The 24,187-nt window shown below is 50.5% G+C and overlaps 6 protein-coding genes across 6 annotated transcripts; 2 read left to right on the top strand and 4 right to left on the bottom strand.

Moving 5' to 3' along the window:
- Positions 1–9,203: 9,203 nt before the first annotated feature.
- On the bottom strand, positions 9,204–11,905 carry BKA67DRAFT_573338 (uncharacterized protein). The gene has a single exon (XM_046103345.1). The coding sequence runs from the start codon at positions 11,604–11,606 to the stop codon at positions 9,288–9,290; it is 2,319 nt and encodes a 772-aa protein (XP_045956497.1). The 5' UTR covers positions 11,607–11,905; the 3' UTR covers positions 9,204–9,287.
- Positions 11,906–13,077: 1,172 nt separating this feature from the next.
- BKA67DRAFT_593774 (ubiquitin carboxyl-terminal hydrolase-domain-containing protein) lies at positions 13,078–15,740 on the bottom strand (the record flags this gene model as incomplete). Its single annotated transcript, XM_046104976.1, has 5 exons — positions 13,078–13,280; positions 13,317–14,288; positions 14,345–14,573; positions 14,679–15,545; positions 15,642–15,740. The coding sequence occupies 5 exons, from the start codon at positions 15,738–15,740 to the stop codon at positions 13,078–13,080; spliced, it is 2,370 nt and encodes a 789-aa protein (XP_045956496.1).
- Positions 15,741–17,559: 1,819 nt separating this feature from the next.
- Positions 17,560–18,999, top strand: BKA67DRAFT_573333 (50S ribosomal subunit). The gene is made up of 3 exons (XM_046103344.1): positions 17,560–17,930; positions 18,003–18,699; positions 18,762–18,999. Exons 1-3 carry the CDS (start codon positions 17,683–17,685, stop codon positions 18,870–18,872), a joined length of 1,056 nt encoding a protein of 351 aa, XP_045956495.1. The 5' UTR covers positions 17,560–17,682; the 3' UTR covers positions 18,873–18,999.
- Positions 19,000–19,168: 169 nt separating this feature from the next.
- Positions 19,169–19,897, bottom strand: BKA67DRAFT_538042 (nucleotide exchange factor Fes1-domain-containing protein; the record flags this gene model as incomplete). Its single annotated transcript, XM_046100422.1, has 1 exon — positions 19,169–19,897. The coding sequence occupies one exon, from the start codon at positions 19,895–19,897 to the stop codon at positions 19,169–19,171; it is 729 nt and encodes a 242-aa protein (XP_045956494.1).
- A 1,898-nt stretch (positions 19,898–21,795) lies between these two features.
- On the bottom strand, positions 21,796–22,770 carry BKA67DRAFT_573328 (uncharacterized protein). The gene is made up of 3 exons (XM_046103343.1): positions 22,582–22,770; positions 22,411–22,441; positions 21,796–22,285 (listed from the first exon to the last, which is right to left on the bottom strand). Exons 1-3 carry the CDS (start codon positions 22,676–22,678, stop codon positions 22,210–22,212), a joined length of 204 nt encoding a protein of 67 aa, XP_045956493.1. The 5' UTR covers positions 22,679–22,770; the 3' UTR covers positions 21,796–22,209.
- A 1-nt stretch (position 22,771) lies between these two features.
- Positions 22,772–24,131, top strand: BKA67DRAFT_350707 (gamma-actin). The gene is made up of 2 exons (XM_046096360.1): positions 22,772–23,632; positions 23,708–24,131. The coding sequence occupies exons 1-2, from the start codon at positions 22,865–22,867 to the stop codon at positions 23,936–23,938; spliced, it is 999 nt and encodes a 332-aa protein (XP_045956492.1). The 5' UTR covers positions 22,772–22,864; the 3' UTR covers positions 23,939–24,131.
- The last annotated feature ends 56 nt before the right edge of the window (positions 24,132–24,187 follow it).

Below are 24,187 nucleotides of genomic sequence, written 5' to 3'. Positions count from 1 at the left end.
GTCGCAAGACTATAACGCGCCAGGCTGTGGATAGTGGTTACTTTCAGCCTCCCTCGTAAATATATTGACTCGACTCGACTCGACTCGAGATGTCAAAGAGTCAAACTTGGCTGGAATTGTTCGTTCACACACAATCTGCCCTCGAAACTTTTGCCAGGCCGAGAAGTTGGTCCAGTGACAGGTCCACGATCGGTACTTGGTTGGCCAAGTCAATGGAGGGGTCGGCTCTAGTTTTGCCAGTCTTGCATGTAGTGTACGGATCCGTAGAAGTGACGAGGACGAGCGAAGAAGGGTGAGCCTGTCTGGTGGGGTATCGGTACGTATCTCGCTGGGCGACAGACCAGAGCTGAAAGTTGTATGCAGGCCTCCAGATGCGATTCTTTTGACGCACAATGAGACGCAGTCAAGTCTGTGGCGGCAATAGGCGTGAGTTGATTTGTTGCAAGCTGTCCGACTTGACTCCTACGTTCGAAGTTCGAATCGACGACCAGATTCTTTCCTTGATAATGTAATGTAATGGCGAGTGGTGAAAACAACCTCTTGCTCTTCCTCACAAGATGATGTTGTGTATGTCGTGTGTCGACTGATCAAGTGCAATGCTTTGCCCCTCTCAGCTTTCGGCTCAAGCTTGCTCTGGGCCACGGGACCTTGTACCTGGTGACCCCCGTGTACTTTGCTCCTCCCTTCGTCTGGACAAACACGCTCGTTAGACGAGTCAAAGACGGTATAATCGAGACGCACTTTAGACACAATATAGGAGGAATATAGCAGAAACTCTATCAATGGGGAAAAGGCACAGGCTTGGAGGTAGGAGTGGGAAATTGTTTTATTATTAACTGTTACCCATTCCCCTCGAGGTACTTGCACCTCACTACTATTGCGTATGTAGCATCTGAGGTCCCTAAGTTAATGGATTGCTGCGAGTCAACGGGCAGGGGGCCTTGAAAAATGGGGCTATGCGAATTGCTAAAGGTCATGTGGCCTTCCTGAGACGAGCGCTAAGACTCGGCAGCCGAAGTCAAAGATGATGAGCTTAGGACCAAACACAATGGAAATGAATTGAGTTCACTTGTGCAAGTTGGCTTCCAAACGTCATTGGAATCTTGCAACGTGATGCTCACATGCAGGGTCTACAGGAACACAATAGATGTTGATTGTCTATGGGCTTGCAGTACAATTGTATAATAACGTATGCCTGGCTCTGAAAAGCATACCACCGGAGCAATGTCCTGACAGTCATCATGTTGGATAATACTTGTGGTTTACGCCTCAACGTGAATCGACTATAAAACTCAAAAGCTAACAGCGGCGTATGTACAAGTTCGGTTCAGAAACACGTTGTTTAGCTGTGTACCTGTAGTTGCCGTGTGTTCCTGAAACCGCAATCAATAGCAATCAAGTAATATGTATGGCACTGCATAATAATAACAACACATGAAATGCCTTGGTAGGCCAAAACACATCTTCCAAGCCACGCTTATCGGTGATTGTCTTGGTTCCCAGAGAGACATTTGAATGCAGCGGTGCTGCCTCATATCACCATGCCCACTGGCTAGTACAAGCCTATTGCGGTTGACGACGACGACATGACGCTGTGCAGCGTCAAAAGACAATTTCTACGACAGCCAATGCCAGAAGGTGTATATGCTTGAGATTACTTCAGGCAGGCCTTGGAAAGGATGGCCCACATTGCTAACCTAGAGCTTTGTTAATGTAGGTACATAGCACTGTGAAGTGTTCCACATCCAATCCTCTGATCTCGCCGACCACAGCTGCAACCTCCATTGGGACAACCCACTAGCTTCTGGTTCATTGCCTGCCCCGCACTTTGACACAGACCAGTCACTAACCTACTGTAGAGGGAGAGTTTGGGTGGAGGGTTGCACTTTTCCACTTGTTATGTATGCACCATGCGAGAAAGACGTCCTGTGTGTTCATTTTGTCAATTGAGCCCAGACGTTCCTTTCCTGGCCGGATGGACAACACAGTTTTTGGCACGGAATTTAAATTCAAGCCTACCAATGAAAGACCGTCGTCTGATTGCTGTATTCGACACCAGACAGAAAGCACTCAGAGAGCCGTCGACTTTACCAAGTATTAATCTGCCGATAACTAGTTCTCCGACTGGCTGGTTCATGAACAGCTAACCCCCCTTGCAAGAGCTCATGCATCATCAGACCTTCCCGCATATAATTGTCAGAAGCAGAAACAGAAACCTGCATCGCAATTCGCCAGATTATCTTATTGTTCAAGGGGATGGCCCGCACTACATGCCTTGGCTGCAAGACCTACCGACGAGTGATCTTCCCAAAGCTCTAACAAGCTCCATAACATAAACTCCTGGTGCCTTGACCAGGGCAATGGTACACCATCGTGTCAATCAATCATGGAGTCATGGGCACTGCCATTGAGATGCTGTGGAAACATTGTGCCTGTGAGGCTCAAGCCATTGGCCCACCCACGTACGATAAACATTTGGGAACGGTCACACTGTCAGGAACCTGATCGCCAGGGCCAGTAATGCAACAATAACCGTTCCCTGGGCTCACAGGTTTCCACTTAACACAACGACGTTGCAGGATCTAGTGGATACATTTCCCAGCTTGCAGCAAGCTTATAGGCGAAATTGACGGCCAGGTGGCTCGATTCTGGATACGATCCGGTCACCAGACCTCAAATCAATTACGCTAACTGTAAACTTTCTATATTCTGTACTTCAGTATCCTGGTCCAGTCTCCCAAAGATCAGGGCCAGGAGGCTCACGGTAATCCGCGTAAAATGGCCCGGCACCAACTACCATGTCCAACGTGACCATGATAGGGCTGTTCTGCAGCTGATAGAACGGGATCTGCCAGCTTACGAGATCAGGCCCTGACTCCGTCAACACTTTTTTAAGTCGATGAAATTTGACGACAGCCTATCGGACAGATCCCATCTACTGAGGCTACTAGAGGCCCAGACCAGATCCAGGAACCAGGAGATAGTCATCGGGTTCGTGATTCACGCCGACAACTCAGCGAAACCACAATTTCGAAGAAAAACGGTGCAGGAACCTTTGAAGACTTTCGGCACTAGTATCGCCAAGCCAAAATTACATGCATCATCGTGATTGGACAACAACTCGCCAGATGCACCCAGATCACCTGCAACGACGGCCTCGATGATGCCAACGATTCCAAGATGCACACACTGAGGTTGCCCCCAGAATCATCGTGCTTGCTGTCTGCCGAGTTTGTGTCTCCTTCAAGCAAACAGACAATCGAAGCGGGTATGTAGATGGCTCCGAATTGAAGATTGGGGTACAAGGTGGGAATGCTCATCGGGAGTACCCCGAAGAGCAAGAATCACGTAATGAAACTTTGCTTGCCACGTGAGCCAGTGTTGGCACCACAGCATATCGCCAACCATTATTGCGGGCATTAACATATATAGTACCAGCGATCAGCGTCGCTCAGATACAGAGGCATCCGACAAAACACGCACAATTGTTGCGTTTTAGAACTTGGTTATCATCCGAGTTATACGTCCAGGAGCAGCGACAGCCTTCTCCTTCTTTTGCCTCAACTATTAGCCGTCCGCTTACATGCATTTCCTCCAACAAGACCACTACGATTCGGAGATCTCAACAGCCATCACAAGCAATACTGTCCTCTTGATACGGAATCGTACAACAACAGCACCCTTCGCGTGTGCGTGCCTACGGGGATCTCGTCATCAGGGGTCTCCAACCTCACTCAAATTAGCAAATTCATGCCAGGATCATACCCGCGACATTGTCTTAGACAGTCAGGCTGCCTTCCTGCACCATGATACCCTGATAAAAGGCTTCGATGATTTCAGCCTCTATCAAAACCATGAGACGGGAAAAGTATGCCGTTCTGCAATTATCCCATTGCCGAGACAAGGCAAATTTTTTGTTTTGCGCAACTGTTCAACTAAACCTGGCACTTCCAAAACAAGCTGTTGAAGTCGAGCCTCGCACAGTCGGTGCAACCTCGCGGCTGGCGCAACCCTCAATTTGAGCTGTCATATTAAGTGGTTACGTTCATTTCTCAGCATAAGACATATACATCCGCAACTAAGTCGGGCACTGCGATTGCTGTTCAACGCGTACTCCAACAAGAGAACTCAATATATTTTAGAAGATGCTTATAAACCCCTCCACTCACAATACGATACCTAGTACAGAGCAGTTTAGGCATTACCGTTCCCCGGGCCCAAGATCCAGGAGCATACCACGAGCGCCGCACTAGTTTTCCTTGACGTCTCAATTTGCAGGGAGTTGCGTTGAACAGAGCCAAACTCCTCCCACCCTGACGTTCTGTGTTGGCTCACGTGAGTTTATGGCCATCATGGGCAGGAAGTCTTCTTTGTGATTTCATTAAGCGTGTTTCCTGCATTACTTCTCGGGACTTTTTCCAGATGTGGTTGCCATGTCCAAAAGCACACGCTGCAAGTCGCCCGTTGAGAGGGCATCATTCAACTCGTCCAGTTTGCTCAGCATTATATCTCCGCCCTAATACCGCGTCCTTCATTAAAACAGGGCAGATACTTCTGTTCCAGGACGACACTTCGGCTCGACAGTCATTGGGTACCGTCTATTGTCGTTGGTCGAGCCAAAAAACTGAGTTGGGTCAAATTGTAGAAGAAGAACAATCAACGATTCAAGGCGATGATTAGCATTCTAACACTCAACGTATTGACTTGAAAAGGATCGACATTGCCTCCGAACACTCAACACGGAATAGCCATATAGCCATGTTACAACGATGATATCCATAACGTCCATAAATATGCAACACGAAAACCGTGGCGGGGTCTTATCTGCAGCAAAAGCACTTCTAGGTGACATGTCACATCACCAGAAAATGTTGTCGCGAACTCTAATACCATCACGGAAAAAGCCTCATATAAAAGCTCACTTGGGCTTTGGAGGAGGCTTTGTAGGCGGCAATTATTTCAAGTTCAGCTTAACCAGCTGCGCGGGATAAGGATATTCGAGCTTTCCTCATTCGATGCCACATGTCAGGAATAAGTGGTGGCGCGAAGCAAGGAGCTACACAACATTATCCGTATGCAGGAGGAAGCTGCAGAGTTACAAGAGCCTGCAGTCATGAGATCAAAACTTCACATGCAGGCGGCAAATGCAATGAAATCAAGGCTTCTCAAGCTTCAATTTTGGATAAGATCTCTCTTGCGCCATTGTCGATCTTAGCTCGTGGACAGCTACTATTCTTACTATACCCCACCACCATCATGCATCCTCAGTCGACGCAGACAGCCCTTTCCAGCCTGCAACGGCTCCCCCCTTGGATAACTCGTCGTTCAGTGAAACCGTCCAGATGTGCGCAAGCGGTGGAGACAGCAACGTCCTCATGTGCTCGCAGGACACTGCTGGGGTTGGCTGCCGCATCGGGCGACCTGCAGCATGCATCACGCTATGGGGTTGGCGGCACAGTCGTCGTTAGGCATCGCGACAGCGCACCAGTGTGTGTTGCCTATGTCTGTCTGTCCCTTCCCGCATGTCAAGTGACTTTTATTTTCTGACGTAGCTACAGGTAGAGTTCTGTATCCTCCAGAACTGATTTGCCATGTGAAGTGCGGGTTCCTAGCTGCGCAAGCTCGGGGTGTAAACTGCCTCCAAAGAGGAAGCAAAACCCTCCCAATCTCCCCTCAATCCGGACCGCAACAACGCCAGGAACGGCCCGTCCGTTGGGTTGGGCTAAGCTGCCCCCCTTGATCGCGGGCTGGTTAGCCCAAACTTTGCTTTTCAATAGTCGAGCCAGGCGTCCATTCTGCGAGGCGGGATCGGGATGCGCCTTACAGCCCAACGAGACATACTTTAATAGCTTTGTTGGGTTTCCGCCATTTCCAGATCCAGCCACGCGGGTAAGGAAATAGATGAAGGCTAGACACGACGTTGAGATTTTATGGTGCATCGAAGAGTGTAGATGCGGCGGGACAAGCGCATTTGGCGTGTGTCACGGCAGATTGGAGAAATTGTGCCTGTAACACAACGGTGACTTGAGCTGTGGCTTGCAGTCCTCCAGCAGATTGCGAGTGGCTCCCTGATGCTCGAGGAGGAGAAGCATGGTTATCCAAATGGCACGCAGTAGAGATAGTTACTGCACCTATTTCTAAGTTTGGTTCTTATTTCGGATATTTACTCCGATAGATGTGGAGGATTCCACCATCTTATGAAGGCGGCCATGAGCACGGAGGCTTACTTCTTGGCCGACTATACTGGTGAGCTATATTGGCAGTTGGTTGTATCGCTGTAATGATCAATTTACGATCAAAACATAGCAAGCTAAGAAAAAAACTCAATTATTAAACTAAAAAAGAAATTCTACATCACCTCGCTTTCGCCTCAGACCTGAATGGTTGAATCGCCGCTATCGCAATCATCATTCTTGCTGTATTTCGCTGTGGTGATATTGCTGAGATGTTTGTAGTTGATAAGAGCCTCTCCCCCCATTGAGGCCAGGATAATATCGATGACCGAGTGCTCTGCCGAAAATGACTACAATGTTGCTGGAGGTCGCCTATAGCGCCATGAAGATAGTGAACGCGTCGAATAAGGTCTCAGACGTGTGCTAACTGATGCATTCTCGAAAGGAGATGGAGTTCTTGAAAAGCGTCCGGCATCTGACCGTGTCGGTTGCTCGGTAAAGTGGATAGACTCAGATATCATTGCAGCTTCTCGATATTGCATAGCGAGTCGTCCTATGGAAGCCTGTGAGCCGCGCTATCCTACTTGATGAGATGCTTAAAGAATTTCTTTATCCCGGGCTCCTGACAGGAAAGATCCATGACAAGTTCGAGGCATTCTTTCAGAGAGCGCCCTGAAGGATCAACATGCTCGAAAGACTCGTGGCACTATCTAGCAGGCGTCTATATACAGCCACTCAGGGCCATGGCGAGTTCTGTATCGTTGTCATCACCAACCAAATATAACCATCTGGACAGAGCATATCCCGTCGTGCGGCCCATCGGCCTTTGACACGCACAAAGTAAGAAGCGGCAGGTGTTCGCGGCCGTTTGAGGTTTGAGACACCTTGATTACAGTAGCATTGGCGACGATCAGTTTCGACGTATGCAAACTGTCCTCCGCTCTACGATCAATAGATACGACGCAAGCAATCGCTCCTGAGTGTTCTCTCCCGAATCTGTGCTTCTGTATGGGTCGCAGCACAACTAATTCTCTTTCGTTTGGAAGACTGCTGTACACTCCTGGGGCATATTGAGAGTTGGAAGGTGCTTGCCGATTCTTGAGGTGCCCAGTTATTTCAATGTATTAAAGAGCTATTGGTTCGCGGAATCTCCAGCTCTGTGCTCGGCGCGATAGTTAGGCTCGAACTCCGAGATTCTTATCGCTTGCCATCGCGAAATAGATCGTACTGATGTTGTATTCCAAGGCTGGAGACACGGCTGACTTGTGGGGAACTGCCAGCTTGATTTTACAGAGTAATTGATCAACTGACTTTTCTCTGACTTTTTGCACTAGTCCAGCAGCGATGCTCGTTAGACGGAATTCCAAAATACCTCCAGGTTGTTTATTCATATGTCCGTAAACACTGTCATAGCCAACACCATTTGACAGCTTGCATGCTTCACGTTGCCATTCATCCCATACGGCCACATCTGTTAAGTTGTTTCACGTTCAGGAGCCACCTTGAAGCTCCTGAACCGAAATCTTCTCGATCAAAGACGATATGTGCATCTCTGTTACATGGGATGCAAACTTATCGCGGTTCTAAGAACAGGTTGGATGTAGCTCCCGTAAAACTTCTTGCAGATCCGAAATAGCTTCAGAAATATCGCCCTCCACCCTGATCCAAACATAATTCAGAGTCACCAGCAATTGAAGTTTCAAAGCAGGATTTATTGGCGGCGTGAGTCACACGGTCAATGACACCGAGCTCAGCAACTGCAATGATCAGGAGTTTAGAGATGCAGCCCTCAGGAGGGCATGTATCTCTACGGGTCATTCGGATGAGTCGTATCAACTATCACAAATTTCCACATAACTACAGACCACAATTTCTGGCTCAGAATTCAATCCGGTCTTCTAATAAGTATTTATTTTTTAGTCTAGGATCTGGTCATGAGATTCTGAAAGTATCCATATGAGATGAATCCAAACCCTGCACTACACAAGACCATGTAGCAGACGAGAAATCGTTCAGAGATCGTCGTGTTGGCATGTGGCTATTCGCTGGCTTGTGTTCAAACCAACGAGGATAGGGGGAACGCCAAATGAGAACATAACTTTCGTCCAAGGGCCCCAAGGCGAAAGGGTATGGCGCGCCCTCGAGAAGTAATTGTGATTAGATAATTTTCTGCTGCACTCGGTAGCACTTTAACCACCTAAACGGCTGGAAATACCATTTCAGTTGCTGGGAATTCTTTGGATGGCTCTCTGGTTTGTATGTAGTCAGAATAACAACTCAAATATCGCTTCCTGTAGTGGTGAGAAAATGTGCCAGCACATTACTGCGGGTATTTAAGACACGTGGGAAAGTTGATAAAGTGGTTAAGGTGGCGAATAAGGCAGGCCATCGGTCCGATCTCTTATATCAACTGTCCCTTTTCCGTGATACTCGATTCTCTGCCACCTCAGACTTGGAGAATCGCCAGTCTGACATCCAGGATGGCACATCAAGTATGGGATCCCATACGAGAGAATCAAGAATGGCCCGATGTTTTCGCCGATCTGATCAAATATATGGCAACGTTCTGAAAGACTTCGCTCACTGATATGGAGTAGTCTATCGCCAGACCACATGTTTCCGTATTGATCCTCTCAGCACGAGCAGTCGTTTGGACGTTCGCAAGACCTACGATGCCGTAAGCAAGGTCCTTTTCGTCCGTCGCCTTGAAATTCGAAGAGAGCACCAGAGCATCCAACAGTGATATTGCGTGACTTCGGCTCTGAGGGTCAACTCGTTCCGGTACCTAATCAGCATTGCCCTTTAAGCGCTCCTGTGGAACTAGTGCATGTTACAGAGATAACCGTCAGCAGCTGTGACCATGTAATTTGAAAAGTATAGTTGAACTGGAGATCGACGATTCTAATTATAACCATTATCACGTGGATGATATATATTTTTCACATGGTTGAATCTCGCAGACTAGCTCACCAGGACACATAGGACACAAGACTCACTATAACATTAGAACTGCTGCATGGAGACAAGGTACTGACGAACACGATGTCTTTCCGTGAGCTGCATCAGGTCAGTTACTGTATAAGATAATTACTTAGCTCGACTAAATAATCTTTCCTATCCTTCCATCAAAGAATCCGAGTCCATATCCCTCACTCGGCTTGGTCGCCGCGGATTTGCGTCTGCTTTATCTTCGGCTTTCAGCCATCGTGTCCCTCTGAGCAGCTGAACTTGAATCTTCTTAGCGTCCTTCTCCATTTCACCAATGGTCAGCAACTCCATCTCTTGCTTTTCATGCTGAAGCGGGCCGTCTAGATCTCTCAGCTGCATTCCGTAGGCATCTACGAAGCGATCCCTGTGGTAGAACACCGGCAAGGGGTTGCTCTTCCAGACCATCTCTTCGCCTCTGTACCTGATGGTCCTTGCTATGATCCACAGCAGCGCGACCATCAGGATCGCCAGCAGGACGAGCGGGAAGGTGAGCCACTGCCACTCGATGACGTTGAAGGGGAGTCTCTCGACGGCCACACCCGCCATCGAGTTCGCCGCGTCTACAGGCCTGGCGAGGCCCAGCCTGTACCGTTTTGTCATGGCCTCTGCGAAGTTGGAGAATATTTCCGAGATGACATCAGCGCTGGCATCACCATTGTTGTAGAATTGAGCAAGCCAATACTTCTCGTAGCAAGCGATGGAATAGCCGGAATTGCAGTATCCAGTAAAGACGCGCTCCTTCAGAAAGCCGCCAGTGAGATACAGCAGAAAGGTATCGAAGCGGAAAACGCATTGTTCAGGTACCTGAACAGAGGGGTAATCGGGTGCGTTGTCTGGCGAGACGATCTGAACCTCGGTGGTGTTCCCGTAGCTCGAGTAGTTGGATGTCGTGTAGACAGTGCCGTTCAGCAGACAGCTTGGCGCCACTGCAGCGACCTTGTAGACGGGGAGAACGCCCCAACTGTCCATATCTGCGATCGTGTCGTTCTCCAATGACTTGGTCGCCCAATCCGCAAACATGGGCTCACTGCGCACTAGGCTTTCTGAGAGGTTGCCGCCGCTGACGCTGGCGCTGTATGACCGCAAACACGGGTATAATGAGCATGCGACGGCGACAGGCTTCGAGACATCACCGCCCTCGCGCTCAGATTCATCAGCTGGCCCGAAGGTCAGGATTGTGACATTTGCCGCTGCCCAGCGGAATTGCTTTTGCTGTTCCTGGGATATGACGTCTCCAGCCCAAGACATTCCCTCCACCGTGTTCACTACGAGAATGGGCGCGTTAGATGATGGGTCTCGGAGGCTGGTCTGATTCGTACCATCTGGCAGAAGATAAGTGGTAGGGCCACCAGACGATTTTCTGGCTTGGATAAGAGAGGAGACATCGAAACAACTGCTACACATGCCAGCAGTGTGATGCGTCGTCTCGTTTTGAGTGTGGGATAGTGAGCCAGTCTGCAAGCTTCTGAAGATGCAGTTGCCCGTCGAACAATCGGTGTCAATCTTGAGATCGTTGCTGCGGGGATTGAGAAAAGCCGAGAACATGCTCGTCTGAGCATCGGCATTCAGATCACGACCGCCGAAAAGAGCACCTTTGGTATTCACAAATGACAAGTTTGTATCGTCGACTGCATGAGCAACAGGCAGATAGGGCGGGTTGGAATCCTGCAAAAGATGATCTCGATTGACAGTGCCGATAGCTTGTTGTGTGAATGGTCCGACCGCAAATGATATCAGTATAATGATGGCACACAATGACGCGGAGAGACTATGTCGGACTGCAATAGATAGGATCCTGACGGCGCCCCAAATACCACGACTGGCGGCATCGAACCGCTTGAAGTTCTGCAGAGGTTGTGGGTTTTTGGAAGACCAGAAGACAGTCCATTTCTCCTGCGAGATGATTTCGGCTGCAATGACCACAATGGCTGCTCGGTAAATCGTTGAGAGCAAGGCAATGAGAGAGTTGAGGTTGAGCACGAAAGTCCAATCGTCAACAGGCTTGTTATGCTGCTTGGCAAGAATGACGAATATGGCAACTATCAATCCAATCGCGACCAAAAGTGAGACGATCTCCCAAGCCCATGCTCTCGTTGCACCAAGCCGCGTACGACGTTGATGCCTCGATGTAGAGCCAGGAACATGCTCCTCAGACCCGTGGTCAAACGCAGACTGTGAGGTGGGGAATTGATGGGTCTGCGCACGACCTGTGTATTTCTCTTGTGCCCGGATATTATCGTTCATGGAGTTGTCAACTGCCGTTGTTGTCCAGGATCCGGCATTAGAATAACGAGGTTGTTGTGCATGTGATTGTGCATCATCACTCACTGGAGTCGGTATAAATGACAGGTCCTGTGATCGTGTGTCATCACTCACTGGAGTCGGGATAAATGACAGTTCCTGTGAGTGTCCTTGGTCATACTGACGGTGAGTCCAGAACGGCATGGTGTTTTTTGAGATTGTAGAGAGAGTTTGAAACTCATGTGCTTCAAAGTGTCCGGCGTAGAGTCTTCAATTAACATATTCGAGATTGGCAACATGCGAGTCACTGTGAGTAGACACTCCGCACATGGCAAGGCTGTGCCGCCGGGAGGATCGGTGGTGAAACCACACAGATCGCTCACCGGCAGATTTCAGCCAGTGGCATATACGAGTTGTCACACAACTGGGGCTCTGGTCAGATCATATCCATATACGCGCCCGATTTGCGAACCTTGCCCCGTCACCTGTTGGAGAAGCGCCCCATGTGGAGATTCCCGATAGGAATTTGTGCCCGAAAATAGCGCGCTTAACGTCTCTAAATTCGGATTCAAAAGATGTAAACCAACCTTAAAAAAGTTAAAGCCAACAAGTTCCTGTTTAATTCCATATAGCTCTTCACTATGGTACGCTTAGTCAGATAGTTAAGACCTCGTCGCGATCTGCCTTGTCTACTATTTAGTTGTAAGCAGCCAGCCCATTATGATCTCTAGAACATGTCCAACCAGCCTTAGCGTCTCACTGCATTCGAGCTATCGTGTTTCAAATAAAAAGAGATTACCTGCAGCAAATTTGGGGTGAGAAATCGACATGTACAAATGGTGAATTTCGGTACGATGGCTGTTCAGGATGCATTATCGAATCCGATGCGAAAATAACGATACTAAAGAATGAGCATCTGACAGGGATACAAAATATAGTATAATACTTCACTATCTTGTTGAAATCGTCTCGTGGAAGGCCGGTCGTCATGGCTGAATCTCTGCTCCCGTTTGGTTGAGTAGTATTATTATGACGTCCGGTATAACCAGTCAATATTCCGAAGCAGGGACTGGAGATCAATTTGAGATGCTCGCATATATGTATAAAGCCCTACGAAGTACCCAAAGGCTGGACTTTCCTTGCAGCAAGCTAAGAAGAGAAAAACGCAAGTCGAGCTCTGAGTATCAAGAAGCAAATACGTCGAAGATGGTACGTGGAGAACGAGGTGCAACTGTGGTCCTCCGTGCAATGCGAATTGAGAAGGTAATGATTTTGGTAGTACAAAACGGTATATCGCGGATGCTTGTAGAGTTATCATATGGAAGAATAGATAATCGAATGGCACAAACCTACACTATTTGTCCGTAGCAAAAAGAGAATGATTCCTATCATAGTATGCTGACATCGATTATGCTATTTAGCGGCTATTCTCCCACCCTGAACCCCATGCTATGCTTCTGATATGTATACTTTATCCGTCGTTATCCAAATGCCAAGTCTGTGCAAATCACGCAACTGGATTCGAACATGGCTTTCCTTCCCCCTCTCTATTACGTCCGGTAGCTATGACGCCGCGGGTATCTTTTTCGTCAAATCATGTTTCTTGAATCGTTTCCTAGACAAGCAGGTCTAAAGTCTTGATTCTTGTGCTGTCGTAAAAAATGGTATGCAGTCGTTATTGGATCACGCACTCTCTATCTGGCACCTCGCCGTTCTTGCCTTTCTCTTTTCCTTTTCCCCTGTCAAGTCTCGCCTTGGATCTGCCCCTTTTATGGTGGTGCTGACGACTAGGGTTATCTTTCTCCTTGCTCTCTTCCTCATCTTTCTCGGACTCGGCAGTGGTTGATCCATTGGCATTAATTATCTCGAAATCGTCTTCTGGATTCACAAATAGACTGTCTCGCAGTGGCTCACGTAAAGGCTCTTTGCTCGCCCGTACAAGCCCGCTCAGTCGCGACATGGTAAGACTAATGCGGCCTTCTCCAGCTTGACTCTGTGGTCTGCTCTTGCTGCCGCTCGCACGGAATTTAGCAGCAGCCCTGCTCAACCGCTGTGCTGTGGTTTCCTCGCCGGGGGTGGCGATAGGAGAAGGGCCTTCGAGAGGTGTCAGTGCAGGACTGGGGCCAAGCGATGTGTCCACAGCACAACTGCCGCGACGGGACACACTAAGAAAGCCGTCATCGTCTGCAAAGCTTCGCCGAGACGGGCGCTCTAGCTCTGACGAGAAGCGAATACTAGCACTGGTCGAAGGTAAAGTGCTGAGATTGTCGAAGTAGCTGCTGGCTTGTCTCGACACCACAGGTCTTTCTGAACCATGTGGAATCTTTAATTGAAGAGCTGAGTCGTCATACGACGGTGGCTCAGCCTCAGTGCCGTCTGTTGAACTAGCTGTAACGTCCACGATCGGAACGATCTGATAGAGGAGGAGGTATGGCATCTCTTCCTTTAGCGATTGCTTGATATCGTCAACTGGAGAAATGCGGTCCTCGACGGCCAGGTCATCAAACTTGACCCATTGTGCTTCTTCATAATCGGGAGGCGCATCGCTGTCATACCTCCGGTTGTCCGTAAGCAGCTTTGGGGCGACACGGCAGAATGAGATATAATGCCCCGAGTGCAACGAGTCGCCTCTGTGACAGACAACCGACTGGAGTACCAATTTGTACTCTTGGCTCAAGCCACTCTCTTCCACGTGGCGGTCATCTACAATGAAATGCGGCAGCCTCAAGCTGTCAGGGATGTCAATGTAGGTATTTTGCCGTTTGGGCACACCCTGCTCATCGACCATGTATCGTTTCAGGCAGATGCCGACAACTGGCCTTTGACTAAAGTGCCGCGCTACTTCAAGATCGCTCTGCGGTTCATGGTTCGCAGGTGAATGCCATGCTATAACCCAAAGTTAGTAAGCTCTCTGCTCATGGCCAACGAGAAGTATAACCTACGAATAAGTCGGAAGAATTGCCACGCCGGTATTGTCACTGCCTTGACGACTGATACACTCCGTTTGGCTCGGTGAAACAGACCTCCCGTCTCAGACGCGGCAGCCTTGTTCTTGTCGTCGAGTACGACCCGTTGTATAATGCTTTCTGTCCGGCTGCGATGTGGTCTGGTTGGAGATTGGGGCTCTTGTGCAGTAGGAAGGTTTGGGGTTGGATGTGCCGTCCATCTCCTCTCGAGCGGTGCCATATGTGAACCATTTGCGCCAACTGTCAAAGCTGGCTCCTCGTCACTCTTCCCTTGTCCATTTTGCGCATCGTCTGGGTCGACGACCCGGACTGTGCTCATTGGTGTCAACGGTGCATCAGCGGCAGTCGGAGTTTGAGGGGTTGGCGTCGGTGTCATTTCTCTTCGGCCTCCTTTCCTGTCGTCAAAGCTATCTCGGTGCACATCAACTTGGGCATTGAAGTACTCTTCCAAGCAATCTTCGAGGTTAATGCCTTTGCCATCGGGATCCGGCGGTACGGCAAGGTTCAGCAGTCTTTCGTAGACCACCTTATGATCCGCCTCGTCATTCTTCCCGTGGTGGAACAGATCAACCTGGAGTGGCAGCAGGGGCAACTGGAGAGTCTCGGTGATAAAGGCAAAGGCTTCCGATGTGTCTTGTTGCTCGACGAACCGAGCATCACTCCAACCACATTCCGCCAACGCTTCTTGAATTAACTCGGTCATGTCAGTGTGGATCAGCTTCCCACTGCGCAGAAGGTTGACCCATAACCTCAAAAGTCCGGCCAGCCTCTTTTGCGGCTCGCCTGGGAGCTCTTCCGCGGTCAGCATGCACTCGAAAGCCTCGAGCTTGGCGAACATGGCGAACAGCAACGCGTCGAGGTAGCATGTAACCATTCCTCTATTCTCAGCGCCCAACATGGGGACATTGGGGTTGTAGGGGACGATGGTGCCCGAGAAGGTCGCCTTCTGCAGTTTCATGAGCTCGACGGCCTTGTCTACGTCGCCGGCGGCGAACTGGGAGTGTAGGGCGAATAGAATGTGGTCCTCGCGAACATTTGTCATCTCCAGCTCTGCGAGCCGCTTGAGAACCTCTTCGACCTTGGCCGGCTCATCTTGATTGTTTTCCTGGTCCTTCTCAGCTTGCTTTGCGGTCGGCCGAAATATGGTAAAGAAGGCATCGGCTGAGAACGGTCGGTGCTATACACAGTGGACGGTATAAGCCTTCAGCTCGCAAGGTATATGATGGCCTTGCATGGCCATTACTAGTGGATGGGGGGGAGGACATGGGCATACCTTGTGCGCAGCGTCTGCAGACTTGCCGCGGTGATGACTTGTTTTCTCGGTCTTGTCCCGCCGCGTCAAGAAGCGCTTGGGCAGCTTTCCTGCCTTCATGCTGCAAGTACAGATCTGTACCTCGACCTATAAGAGAATTATTGGCGGGGGTGATTTGCCGGCGACCGACTTTCGCAGGATGGCGGGGCAATCTGCGCGCGCGGTACGTGTGTGGTGGTTGAGTTGAGGGGCGCTTGGTCTCCGTCGCAGACAGCTCTTGTTATGGCTGAAGAAGGTGAAATAGGCCAACAATTGGCATCTTCTGGTGTCGCTTCTAGCTTGCCATGGGCAACATGTGGTCGTAGAGACTTGACGAGTGCGGTTGAATGTGCGGTCGCTGCTGATATGTAGCCAAGGCGCGGTGGAACAGTCGACGGGGGATGGGGGGAACGTTTCGCAGGGCTTGGACTGGAACCGAAGATGCTCGAGGCTCGCAAAGGGCTTGGCTCTGTTTGTGTCCTTCTTTGTATGTATGTTAATGAGAGAATCCGCCCTTCGTATAATGTTGCTGAGGTAGATCAAGTTGGTCTTTGGGACAAAATTTCGATCTGAGCAAGCAACTATATCAGGCGGACGCTCGCCCGACTCTACTGTTGGATATGCCTTTCACTTTCCTCTCTCAGGTAGTCACAACGCTCACTGGAGCAAAGACGCCGTCCCATGGAGACCTAGCTTCGGCAGGCGGAGTCTGCAGAGGCCCGACTGACGGTCAAGTGACTCGACAAGTCAAGTAGCGAGGAGAATCTGGGACGACGGCTTTCTATTTCTTTCTCGTGGAATCGACGTGATGTGGTCAGAGGATCTGTCAATCGACGCGGGCAATTAATCACGCCAGCCGCTGTCCGTCCATTGACAGACGCTACACTGCGTAATGCGTACATACCGCTTACCAAGGCAACCAAGGAATCAATTCAATCGAGAGACCCTTGAAAGAAGGTTGGCGGATAAACAGTAAAATAGCGTCATACCAAGCGCCAATCCCCCCCCCTGCAGCTCAAGGTTATGTGCAACATGTGGAGGGGTTCTCCGGACCATCTCGACCGTGAACATGTTTGGAGAATTCCCCTTTTCCCTGCGCAAGCAATGGAGTCAAGGAGTCTACTACTGTATGTACATAGGTACTGTATTACACCACTTCTAATGCACGAGTCAAAATGGGGTCTCCAAAGTTGGAGAGACGTGGACCCGAGTCTCTGGGTTTCCTGCCTGACATGGTTGCCATGTTTGCCTGTGGTTGCGACTCTGTACTCTCACTCTCACAGCTGTGACATTGGCCTGGGCGCATCTCTCGGGTCAGCTCCACTCAGCCTCGTACAGTACAAAGTAATAAGCTGTAGTTAATTACTGCCTGTGGCCCACGCCAGGAATCATACGCCGCGATTACATCTGAAAGGTGCAGGCAGCCCTTTACACCACCGGTCATGGGTGTCTCGTGATGAGACGCAGAAACTGTATGTCTGTAGTCATAAACGAGCATGTCGATCTTTGTAATGATCGTAGCCTGGAAATTCTCCATGTGTATAGGCTGACGTGCGCAATGACGATCATCTGTTCCTGCTTTGGATGAGATCCGATCCAATCGTGGCAGGCATGAGTGAAATGTTCAACACACCACAGAGCAGACCACGGAATTCGCCTGGCAGCCTTGGTGCAGCCGCTGGAAAAGGTCAACGCAAGTTCAAAGCAATGGCAAGGGCAATGAGCCACGGGCCACAAGGCCTACTAGTAGAAGGGCCAGGTTGGCCAGGGGGTGTGAGACACCTAAAAGCAATACGTACTACATACTGTATGTAGCTAAAGCTGAAGAGCACTAACTGGGTTGAACGTTAGCTCCATCAAAGCACAGGCCCTTCTCAGCCAGCCGGACTTTCAGAGCCTCCGGCGTACAAGGAAATTTCCAGGAGCTCGAATTCGGCGATAGCTTCAATTGAGTAGCCGGGCCTGTTGGGAGCGAAGAACAAGAACATCCGTCGCGTCCCCGTGTAAGACACCCTCTAGAGTCATGGCTTCACTCCGGGAGGTCCCTCGCGCCGCGAGAAACGTACTCAAGGCTTCGACACTACAGCCGTCCGCATCCACCTTCCGAAGATGCGCTTCCACAGACGCTTCCTCGGCGAGAACGGCACCCGCTATCCCAGACATTGAGACAGAGTCCGGCCTTGCCACCCCGATTGTAGACAGAGGCTCTATCAAAATTGAGGACCCCAGGAGAAGAGCGAGCAGGAGAGAGTCGGAGCTTCCTCATTCCAGGTCAGTTTCGCGCCGCCTCCTAGTCCAGGCAAATCAGAGTCAGGCGACAACCAATATCTAACATCATGGTAGATACCGATACCACCCCCCGAAGTACTACAGAGGTCCCATGCACCCTGTCCAACCGCCGCCCTCTTCCGATCCCGTAGCCCGTGACTTCGTGCCAGGGCCCTTCAACCTTCCCCGTCTCAAGCAGACATACAATACCGTCGCCCAGGACATCATGACCCTCGCATACCAGCACAAGATCCCCGGCACACCCGACAAGCCAGAGCGGATACGACTTCGAAGCTGGGGCGATGAGTCGCCATACATGGAGAACCGGCCCAAGCGCGGACCTCGTGGTGCTGACGTCCTGCTACCCCTGGAGCAGAACATCACGTACCACAACATTCCCAAGATCAAGTGCATTCACATTGCCTCCTTCATGCCGCAGGCCAGGAAGAACCAGGACTACATCACGGTGGCTAAATCGGTAGTGCAATCAATCACCGGCGTGCGGCCAGAGGCCACTCACGTCAAGCACAGTGTTGCGCAATGGAACATCGTAAAGGGTGACCGCACCGGTGTCAAGGCGACTATTCACGGAAACCAGGCATATGAGTTCCTGGACAAGATGATCAACCTCGTCTTCCCCAAGATAAAGGAGTGGAAGGGTGTCGCTGGTACGACAGGTGACGGCGCTGGCAACTTGGCGTGGGGTTTCCAGCCCAGCCAGATGATGTATTTCCCCGAGGTAGAGGCCAACTACTCGCTCTATCCCGCAAAGGTACGCCCGTCTCGCCCTTGACAGACGACAAAGATGATTGATATTAACTGACTACCCAACAGATGATTCCCGGCTGCCGAATCTTCGTTGAGACCACGGCAAAGTCCGACAGACACGCACGACTGCTTTTACAGTCCCTGGGCATGCCGTTCGATGGGAAGTTGATCGACTAAGTGTATAACACATTTGGTCTTGGGACGGGAATGTGCAAATAAAGTATCGCATAAGAGCATGTACAGAGTGTAATATATATATGTGTATCACCAACGGTGTAAAATTTCAATCACGATGCTCACATCATAGTTGTTTAATCTTTGTATAAATGTCTCCAAGTCTTTAAACCGATATGCACCCTTGAAGCCTCACAACCGTCTTGGTCGGGCTTGATCTATGTTAACTGATCCAACCAACGCCTTTTATGCCAGGTCATGCCCCAATTTTCCTTTGCCCCATGGTATCTCATAAAACATTACTCCTCAGCACTTGCAACTCTCTCCCTCAGTTTGTCGACGACAGCGTCCACTGCATCCATGTCCGTCGCCTCGACCTTGCCAGTCTCCGTGCCCTCCCTCTTCTTCAACTCGCTGCTCAGCACGTCCATAGCGGGCTGGTAATTCCTCACGGCCGAGCTGAGGGCATACACAGCCTTCCGCCTGACGTCCTTCACCTCCCGCTCGCCAGCGTTGACGCCCTGGGCGTCCTCAACAACGACATCCCCATCGCCGCTGCGCTTCTCCATGCCCAGCCGCTCGCCGAGGACCATGGCGACGAGCTTCTCGACGCCGCCGAGCGCGACCAGTCTCTCCTGGCTCGGCGCGTTGTTCTGCACGGCGGTGCCCACGACCCAGGCGGCGTAGCGGCGGATCTCCCGCTCGTCATGGCCCAGCAGCTCGAGCAGCGGGGTCCACAGGCCGACCTTGCTCAGAAGGTTCGCGTTGTCCAGCGACTCGATCAGCTGCTCCAGGTTGTCGAAGGCAATGATCTTGGACTCGAGCGTCACCTCCGGGTCCGTCGACGTGATGTTGTGCATGGCCGCGATCATGAGGTCCGCGTCCGAGGGCCCGCCCATCAGCGCCGCGATCGCCTCCGCGTTGGGCGACCGGATCGGCCCCGCGTAGGGCGCCGTGTTGTCCTCCTTCGCCGTCGAGGCGTTGATGCTCCATTTCAGGAGGTCGTTGAGCTGTTTCTTGTCCGACATTTTGGAAAGAAAAGGAAAGGAGGGCGGTCTGGTTTATTGTGTTCTCTGGTGTGGTCGGAACTTTTTTTTTTCCTTCAAAAGGTGTGGACCTTTGTTGCGTATAAGTGAGGCTCGTGTACCTCGAGGGATATAGGCGGGCACGCAAACTCTAGAAGGGGTCGTGCAAATAACGTTCGTTTTGGCAAAAGTCTACTTATGAAACTGCTATGCTGTGATCTAAAAACTCGGTTCTTTCGTTGGGTGGTCGTAGATAAGCTCTTCGGGTGTTGTTTCAAAGTGTTATGTCTCAAGGTTGGGCTTTTCCGTCTCAACTCAAAGTCGTTTTTTTACATAAGGCTTGTAGATTTCCAGGGAGCTCGGGCACCTTCCCGAACTTTCTAGCGAAAAGCTTATACTGATAAGCCTTTTCCGGCATAGCCTGTGATCACGTGTGTCTTATCGAGACCCTGAAAATGTTGGGGATCTTACGCCGAATACCGTACCAGACAGCCAAGAGCCTGCACTCGAGGTTAATTAGGAACATTGTTCAAAGTGGCCTTCCCAGGAAGCTCTAGTCACCCTTTCGTAGCAATTGGAATAAGGTATATTGTCGTGATAGATAGCTGCCCGCACCTGACGATCTATTCCAACGTGCTTTTAAATGCCCCGCATACTGCCCCTCGTTGCTGCTTTAAAGAAATAGCTAAGCCAGCAACATGGAAGGAATATGGATGCTCAAGAATGCCATTGATGATTTGATTCAGCCAGCCTTGAATCGCGATATCATTCTGGAAGACTTCACATTCCTATATCGAGCATGCAGAGACAGTTGCATCCAAGCCGCCTCGGAATGGCTTTGCCGCTCCTCACTGTAAGATCAGGTAGACAATCCAGAGTAACGGAGTTCCAGCAAGACTGGCTCGGCCTAATGAATACCTGCAACACGGATCCTCAAATGATCATTCTCCCGTGAGCAATCTCAGGTAATTACCCACCCATGTTAAATGATGGTCTTTGTCTACCTATATGGTCCACACGTGTGAAAGTGAGGTTATGTTAGCAGAAATGCTTGCTAGGCTTCCACTGAATGGACAACTCAAAATTTGCATGGAGAACTCACGAGCATAGCCCCTGTATACGCAAGCAGCTCGCCCCCATGAACATCGGTTAAACCCGAGTTTGGCGATGCCTGCTTGGCGTACATAACTTACTGTATCCGAAAGGGACCCGACTGCAAGACATACGTAATTATACAGCTTGCGTTACCTTCTAGCATAGAAGGCTGCCTATTGGGCGAAATTTTTATGACAAAGTTCCTTTGTTTATTTTCCTGTTGTCTGCAAATGAAGATCAGTATAGCTTCACATGTTAACCGTATCTCACGGCTCAGATCCTGTATGGACTGGTCTTCTATAAATAGTACCCTGCAGGAATATCATGTACCGTGAGATACGACACCTATCGCGGTTTCTACGAGGGCGAGTTAGGATTCGTTGTGAAACCCGCCATACTTCCTCGGCACGTGCTTTGGCATTGTTGTTGATACCTAATGGCAGGCAACTGAAATTCGAGACGAACACTAACTTGAAGCCTGGACTAGACAAACAGTGCTACCTTCAACTAGCTGATGACGACGTGATATATATCGACAAAAGGTGAAACGGGGACAGCAGGCAAATATGGTATGTATAATTTGGTGCCTACTGTACAACGGGGAAGAATGGAGATGATAGCTTGGATTAATCATGTTCAGTCGGCGCTGCCTAGGGGGGTCGGCGACCAGGTATGGTATGTATGTAAGTAAGCTACCGTAAAATAGGTAAAAGCGGCGAGGAGATTGGATAGATGGCAAATGCCAGCTACAAGGCAAATGCCAGCTGCGATTAGGGGGTCATCACACTAAAAATGGGGCTGGTTGAGGGGTATGTCTGTACTATGTACTACTGTAAGTATTCTGACATCCAGTCTTGGCCAAGGTTGGTTTGATTTGGGCTGGCTGGACTCTCTCCCTCCCAAGTGATTTGCCTGGTCCTGCTCTTGGTCGCTTCCCTTGTCACGCTCCCCGACCTTTGTGTGAATTCGAACCCACAACTTGAACTTGATTCGAAGAGGCGGCTGCCACTCAAGCTTGGGCTTAAGTTTTAAGTTGACCTTTCCCTTTTCCCTCTGCCCACCTCCACCGCATCAACCATCACTCCGATCATTGACAACACATTTTAAGGTCCATCTCCCAGCCTCCCTCTCCTTGTCCGCTACTCCCATTGTAGGCATCGAGAATCTCTCAATCCAGCATACCAAACTCCAGCTCTCACGATCCCGCTATCGCGTGAGCTTCATCTTCTTCCTACCGCATTTCTTCTTTTTTTTTTCTTGACGTTTCGTCTACTACGTAATCCGCCAAAATGGAAGGTAAGTCCACATAACATTTGCCCACCTTGCACCGTCAAAAACCCTCTGTCGCATGCCGCATTGTCCTACTGTCATCGCCTCATTACTGAGCCATCGCTGATCTCCGTTTTTTTCCTGCTTCACAGAGGAGGTTGCTGCCCTCGTCATCGACAATGGGTAAGACTATATCCCCCGGCTTCACCGACATCCTGAGCTCCCGGCACGCCCCCCATCGTATCGGGCCCCAACGAGCTCGCTGCGCATCACCAGACCATGGAAACACCACGAAAGAATTGATTGAGCTGACTTGAGTCCAGTTCGGGTATGTGCAAGGCCGGTTTCGCCGGTGATGATGCTCCCCGAGCTGTTTTCCGTAAGTTCTGACCCTCGACACTTTGTGCCACCCCGCTTCATGGCGCTATTGCCGTGGCGGGCCCCAGTGGCAGGTCATGGTAGCATCAATTTACTGACCCGTTTCCACAGCCTCCATTGTCGGTCGTCCCCGTCACCATGGGTGAGTATTCTTGTCCCGTCTGTTCGGGCTCAGATCTCGAGCTCGTTCGTGGCCCCCCAAGTGGTCTCTAACAATGCGGCAGTATCATGATTGGTATGGGTCAGAAGGACTCGTATGTCGGCGATGAGGCACAGTCGAAGCGTGGTATCCTGACACTGCGTTACCCCATCGAGCACGGTGTTGTCACCAACTGGGACGACATGGAGAAGATCTGGCACCACACTTTCTACAACGAGTTGCGTGTCGCCCCTGAGGAGCACCCCGTCCTGCTCACTGAGGCTCCCATCAACCCCAAGTCCAACCGTGAGAAGATGACCCAGATCGTCTTCGAGACCTTCAACGCTCCCGCTTTCTACGTCTCCATCCAGGCCGTCCTGTCTCTGTACGCTTCCGGTCGTACCACTGGTATCGTGCTCGACTCCGGTGATGGTGTCACCCACGTTGTCCCCATCTACGAGGGTTTCGCCCTTCCCCACGCCATTGCTCGTGTCGACATGGCCGGTCGTGACTTGACCGACTACCTCATGAAGATTCTGGCTGAGCGCGGCTACTCTTTCTCCACCACCGCCGAGCGTGAAATCGTTCGTGACATCAAGGAGAAGCTCTGCTACGTCGCCCTTGACTTCGAGCAGGAGATCCAGACCGCTGCCCAGAGCTCCAGCTTGGAGAAGTCCTACGAGCTTCCTGACGGTCAGGTCATCACCATCGGCAACGAGCGTTTCCGTGCTCCCGAGGCTCTCTTCCAGCCCTCCGTCTTGGGTCTGGAGTCCGGCGGTATCCACGTCACCACCTACAACTCGGTCATGAAGTGTGATGTCGATGTCCGTAAGGATCTGTACGGAAACATTGTCATGGTATGTATTTCTGTGGATTGGTCCCCTGCAGTACGGGCCTGTCTTTTTCATGCTTGCTAACATTGTTACTCTTAGTCTGGTGGTACTACCATGTACCCCGGTCTGTCTGACCGTATGCAGAAGGAGATCACTGCCTTGGCCCCATCCTCCATGAAGGTCAAGATCATTGCTCCTCCCGAGCGAAAGTACTCTGTCTGGATCGGTGGTTCCATTCTTGCCTCCCTGTCGACCTTCCAGCAAATGTGGATCTCAAAGCAGGAGTACGACGAGAGCGGTCCTTCCATCGTCCACCGCAAGTGCTTCTAAGCGCCTGTGGCTGACCGTACTCACTTCCCCCGTCCACTTTTCACGAGCTCACGACAATACCGACAAGGTGATGGTGATGCAGGATGCAGAGCTCCTCGTACCGATGTGGAAGTGTTCCTCAAAAAGACGAAATTCATATCTACGAAAAGTTCTAGTAATGGTCGAGCGTTTGGGGTCTGTGTATAGACAGGCTCTCGAGAGACAGGAGGGCATGACATGCTTTTTCAGAAGGCTTTTCATGCACGGAAT

This window comes from Truncatella angustata, assembly GCF_020726525.1.
Source record: "Truncatella angustata strain MPI-SDFR-AT-0073 chromosome Unknown BKA67scaffold_6, whole genome shotgun sequence".
Classification (NCBI taxonomy): Eukaryota; Fungi; Ascomycota; class Sordariomycetes; order Amphisphaeriales; family Sporocadaceae; genus Truncatella; species Truncatella angustata.
Note: the sequence above shows the minus strand (reverse complement) of the source record. Positions and strands in the feature narration are given on the sequence as shown.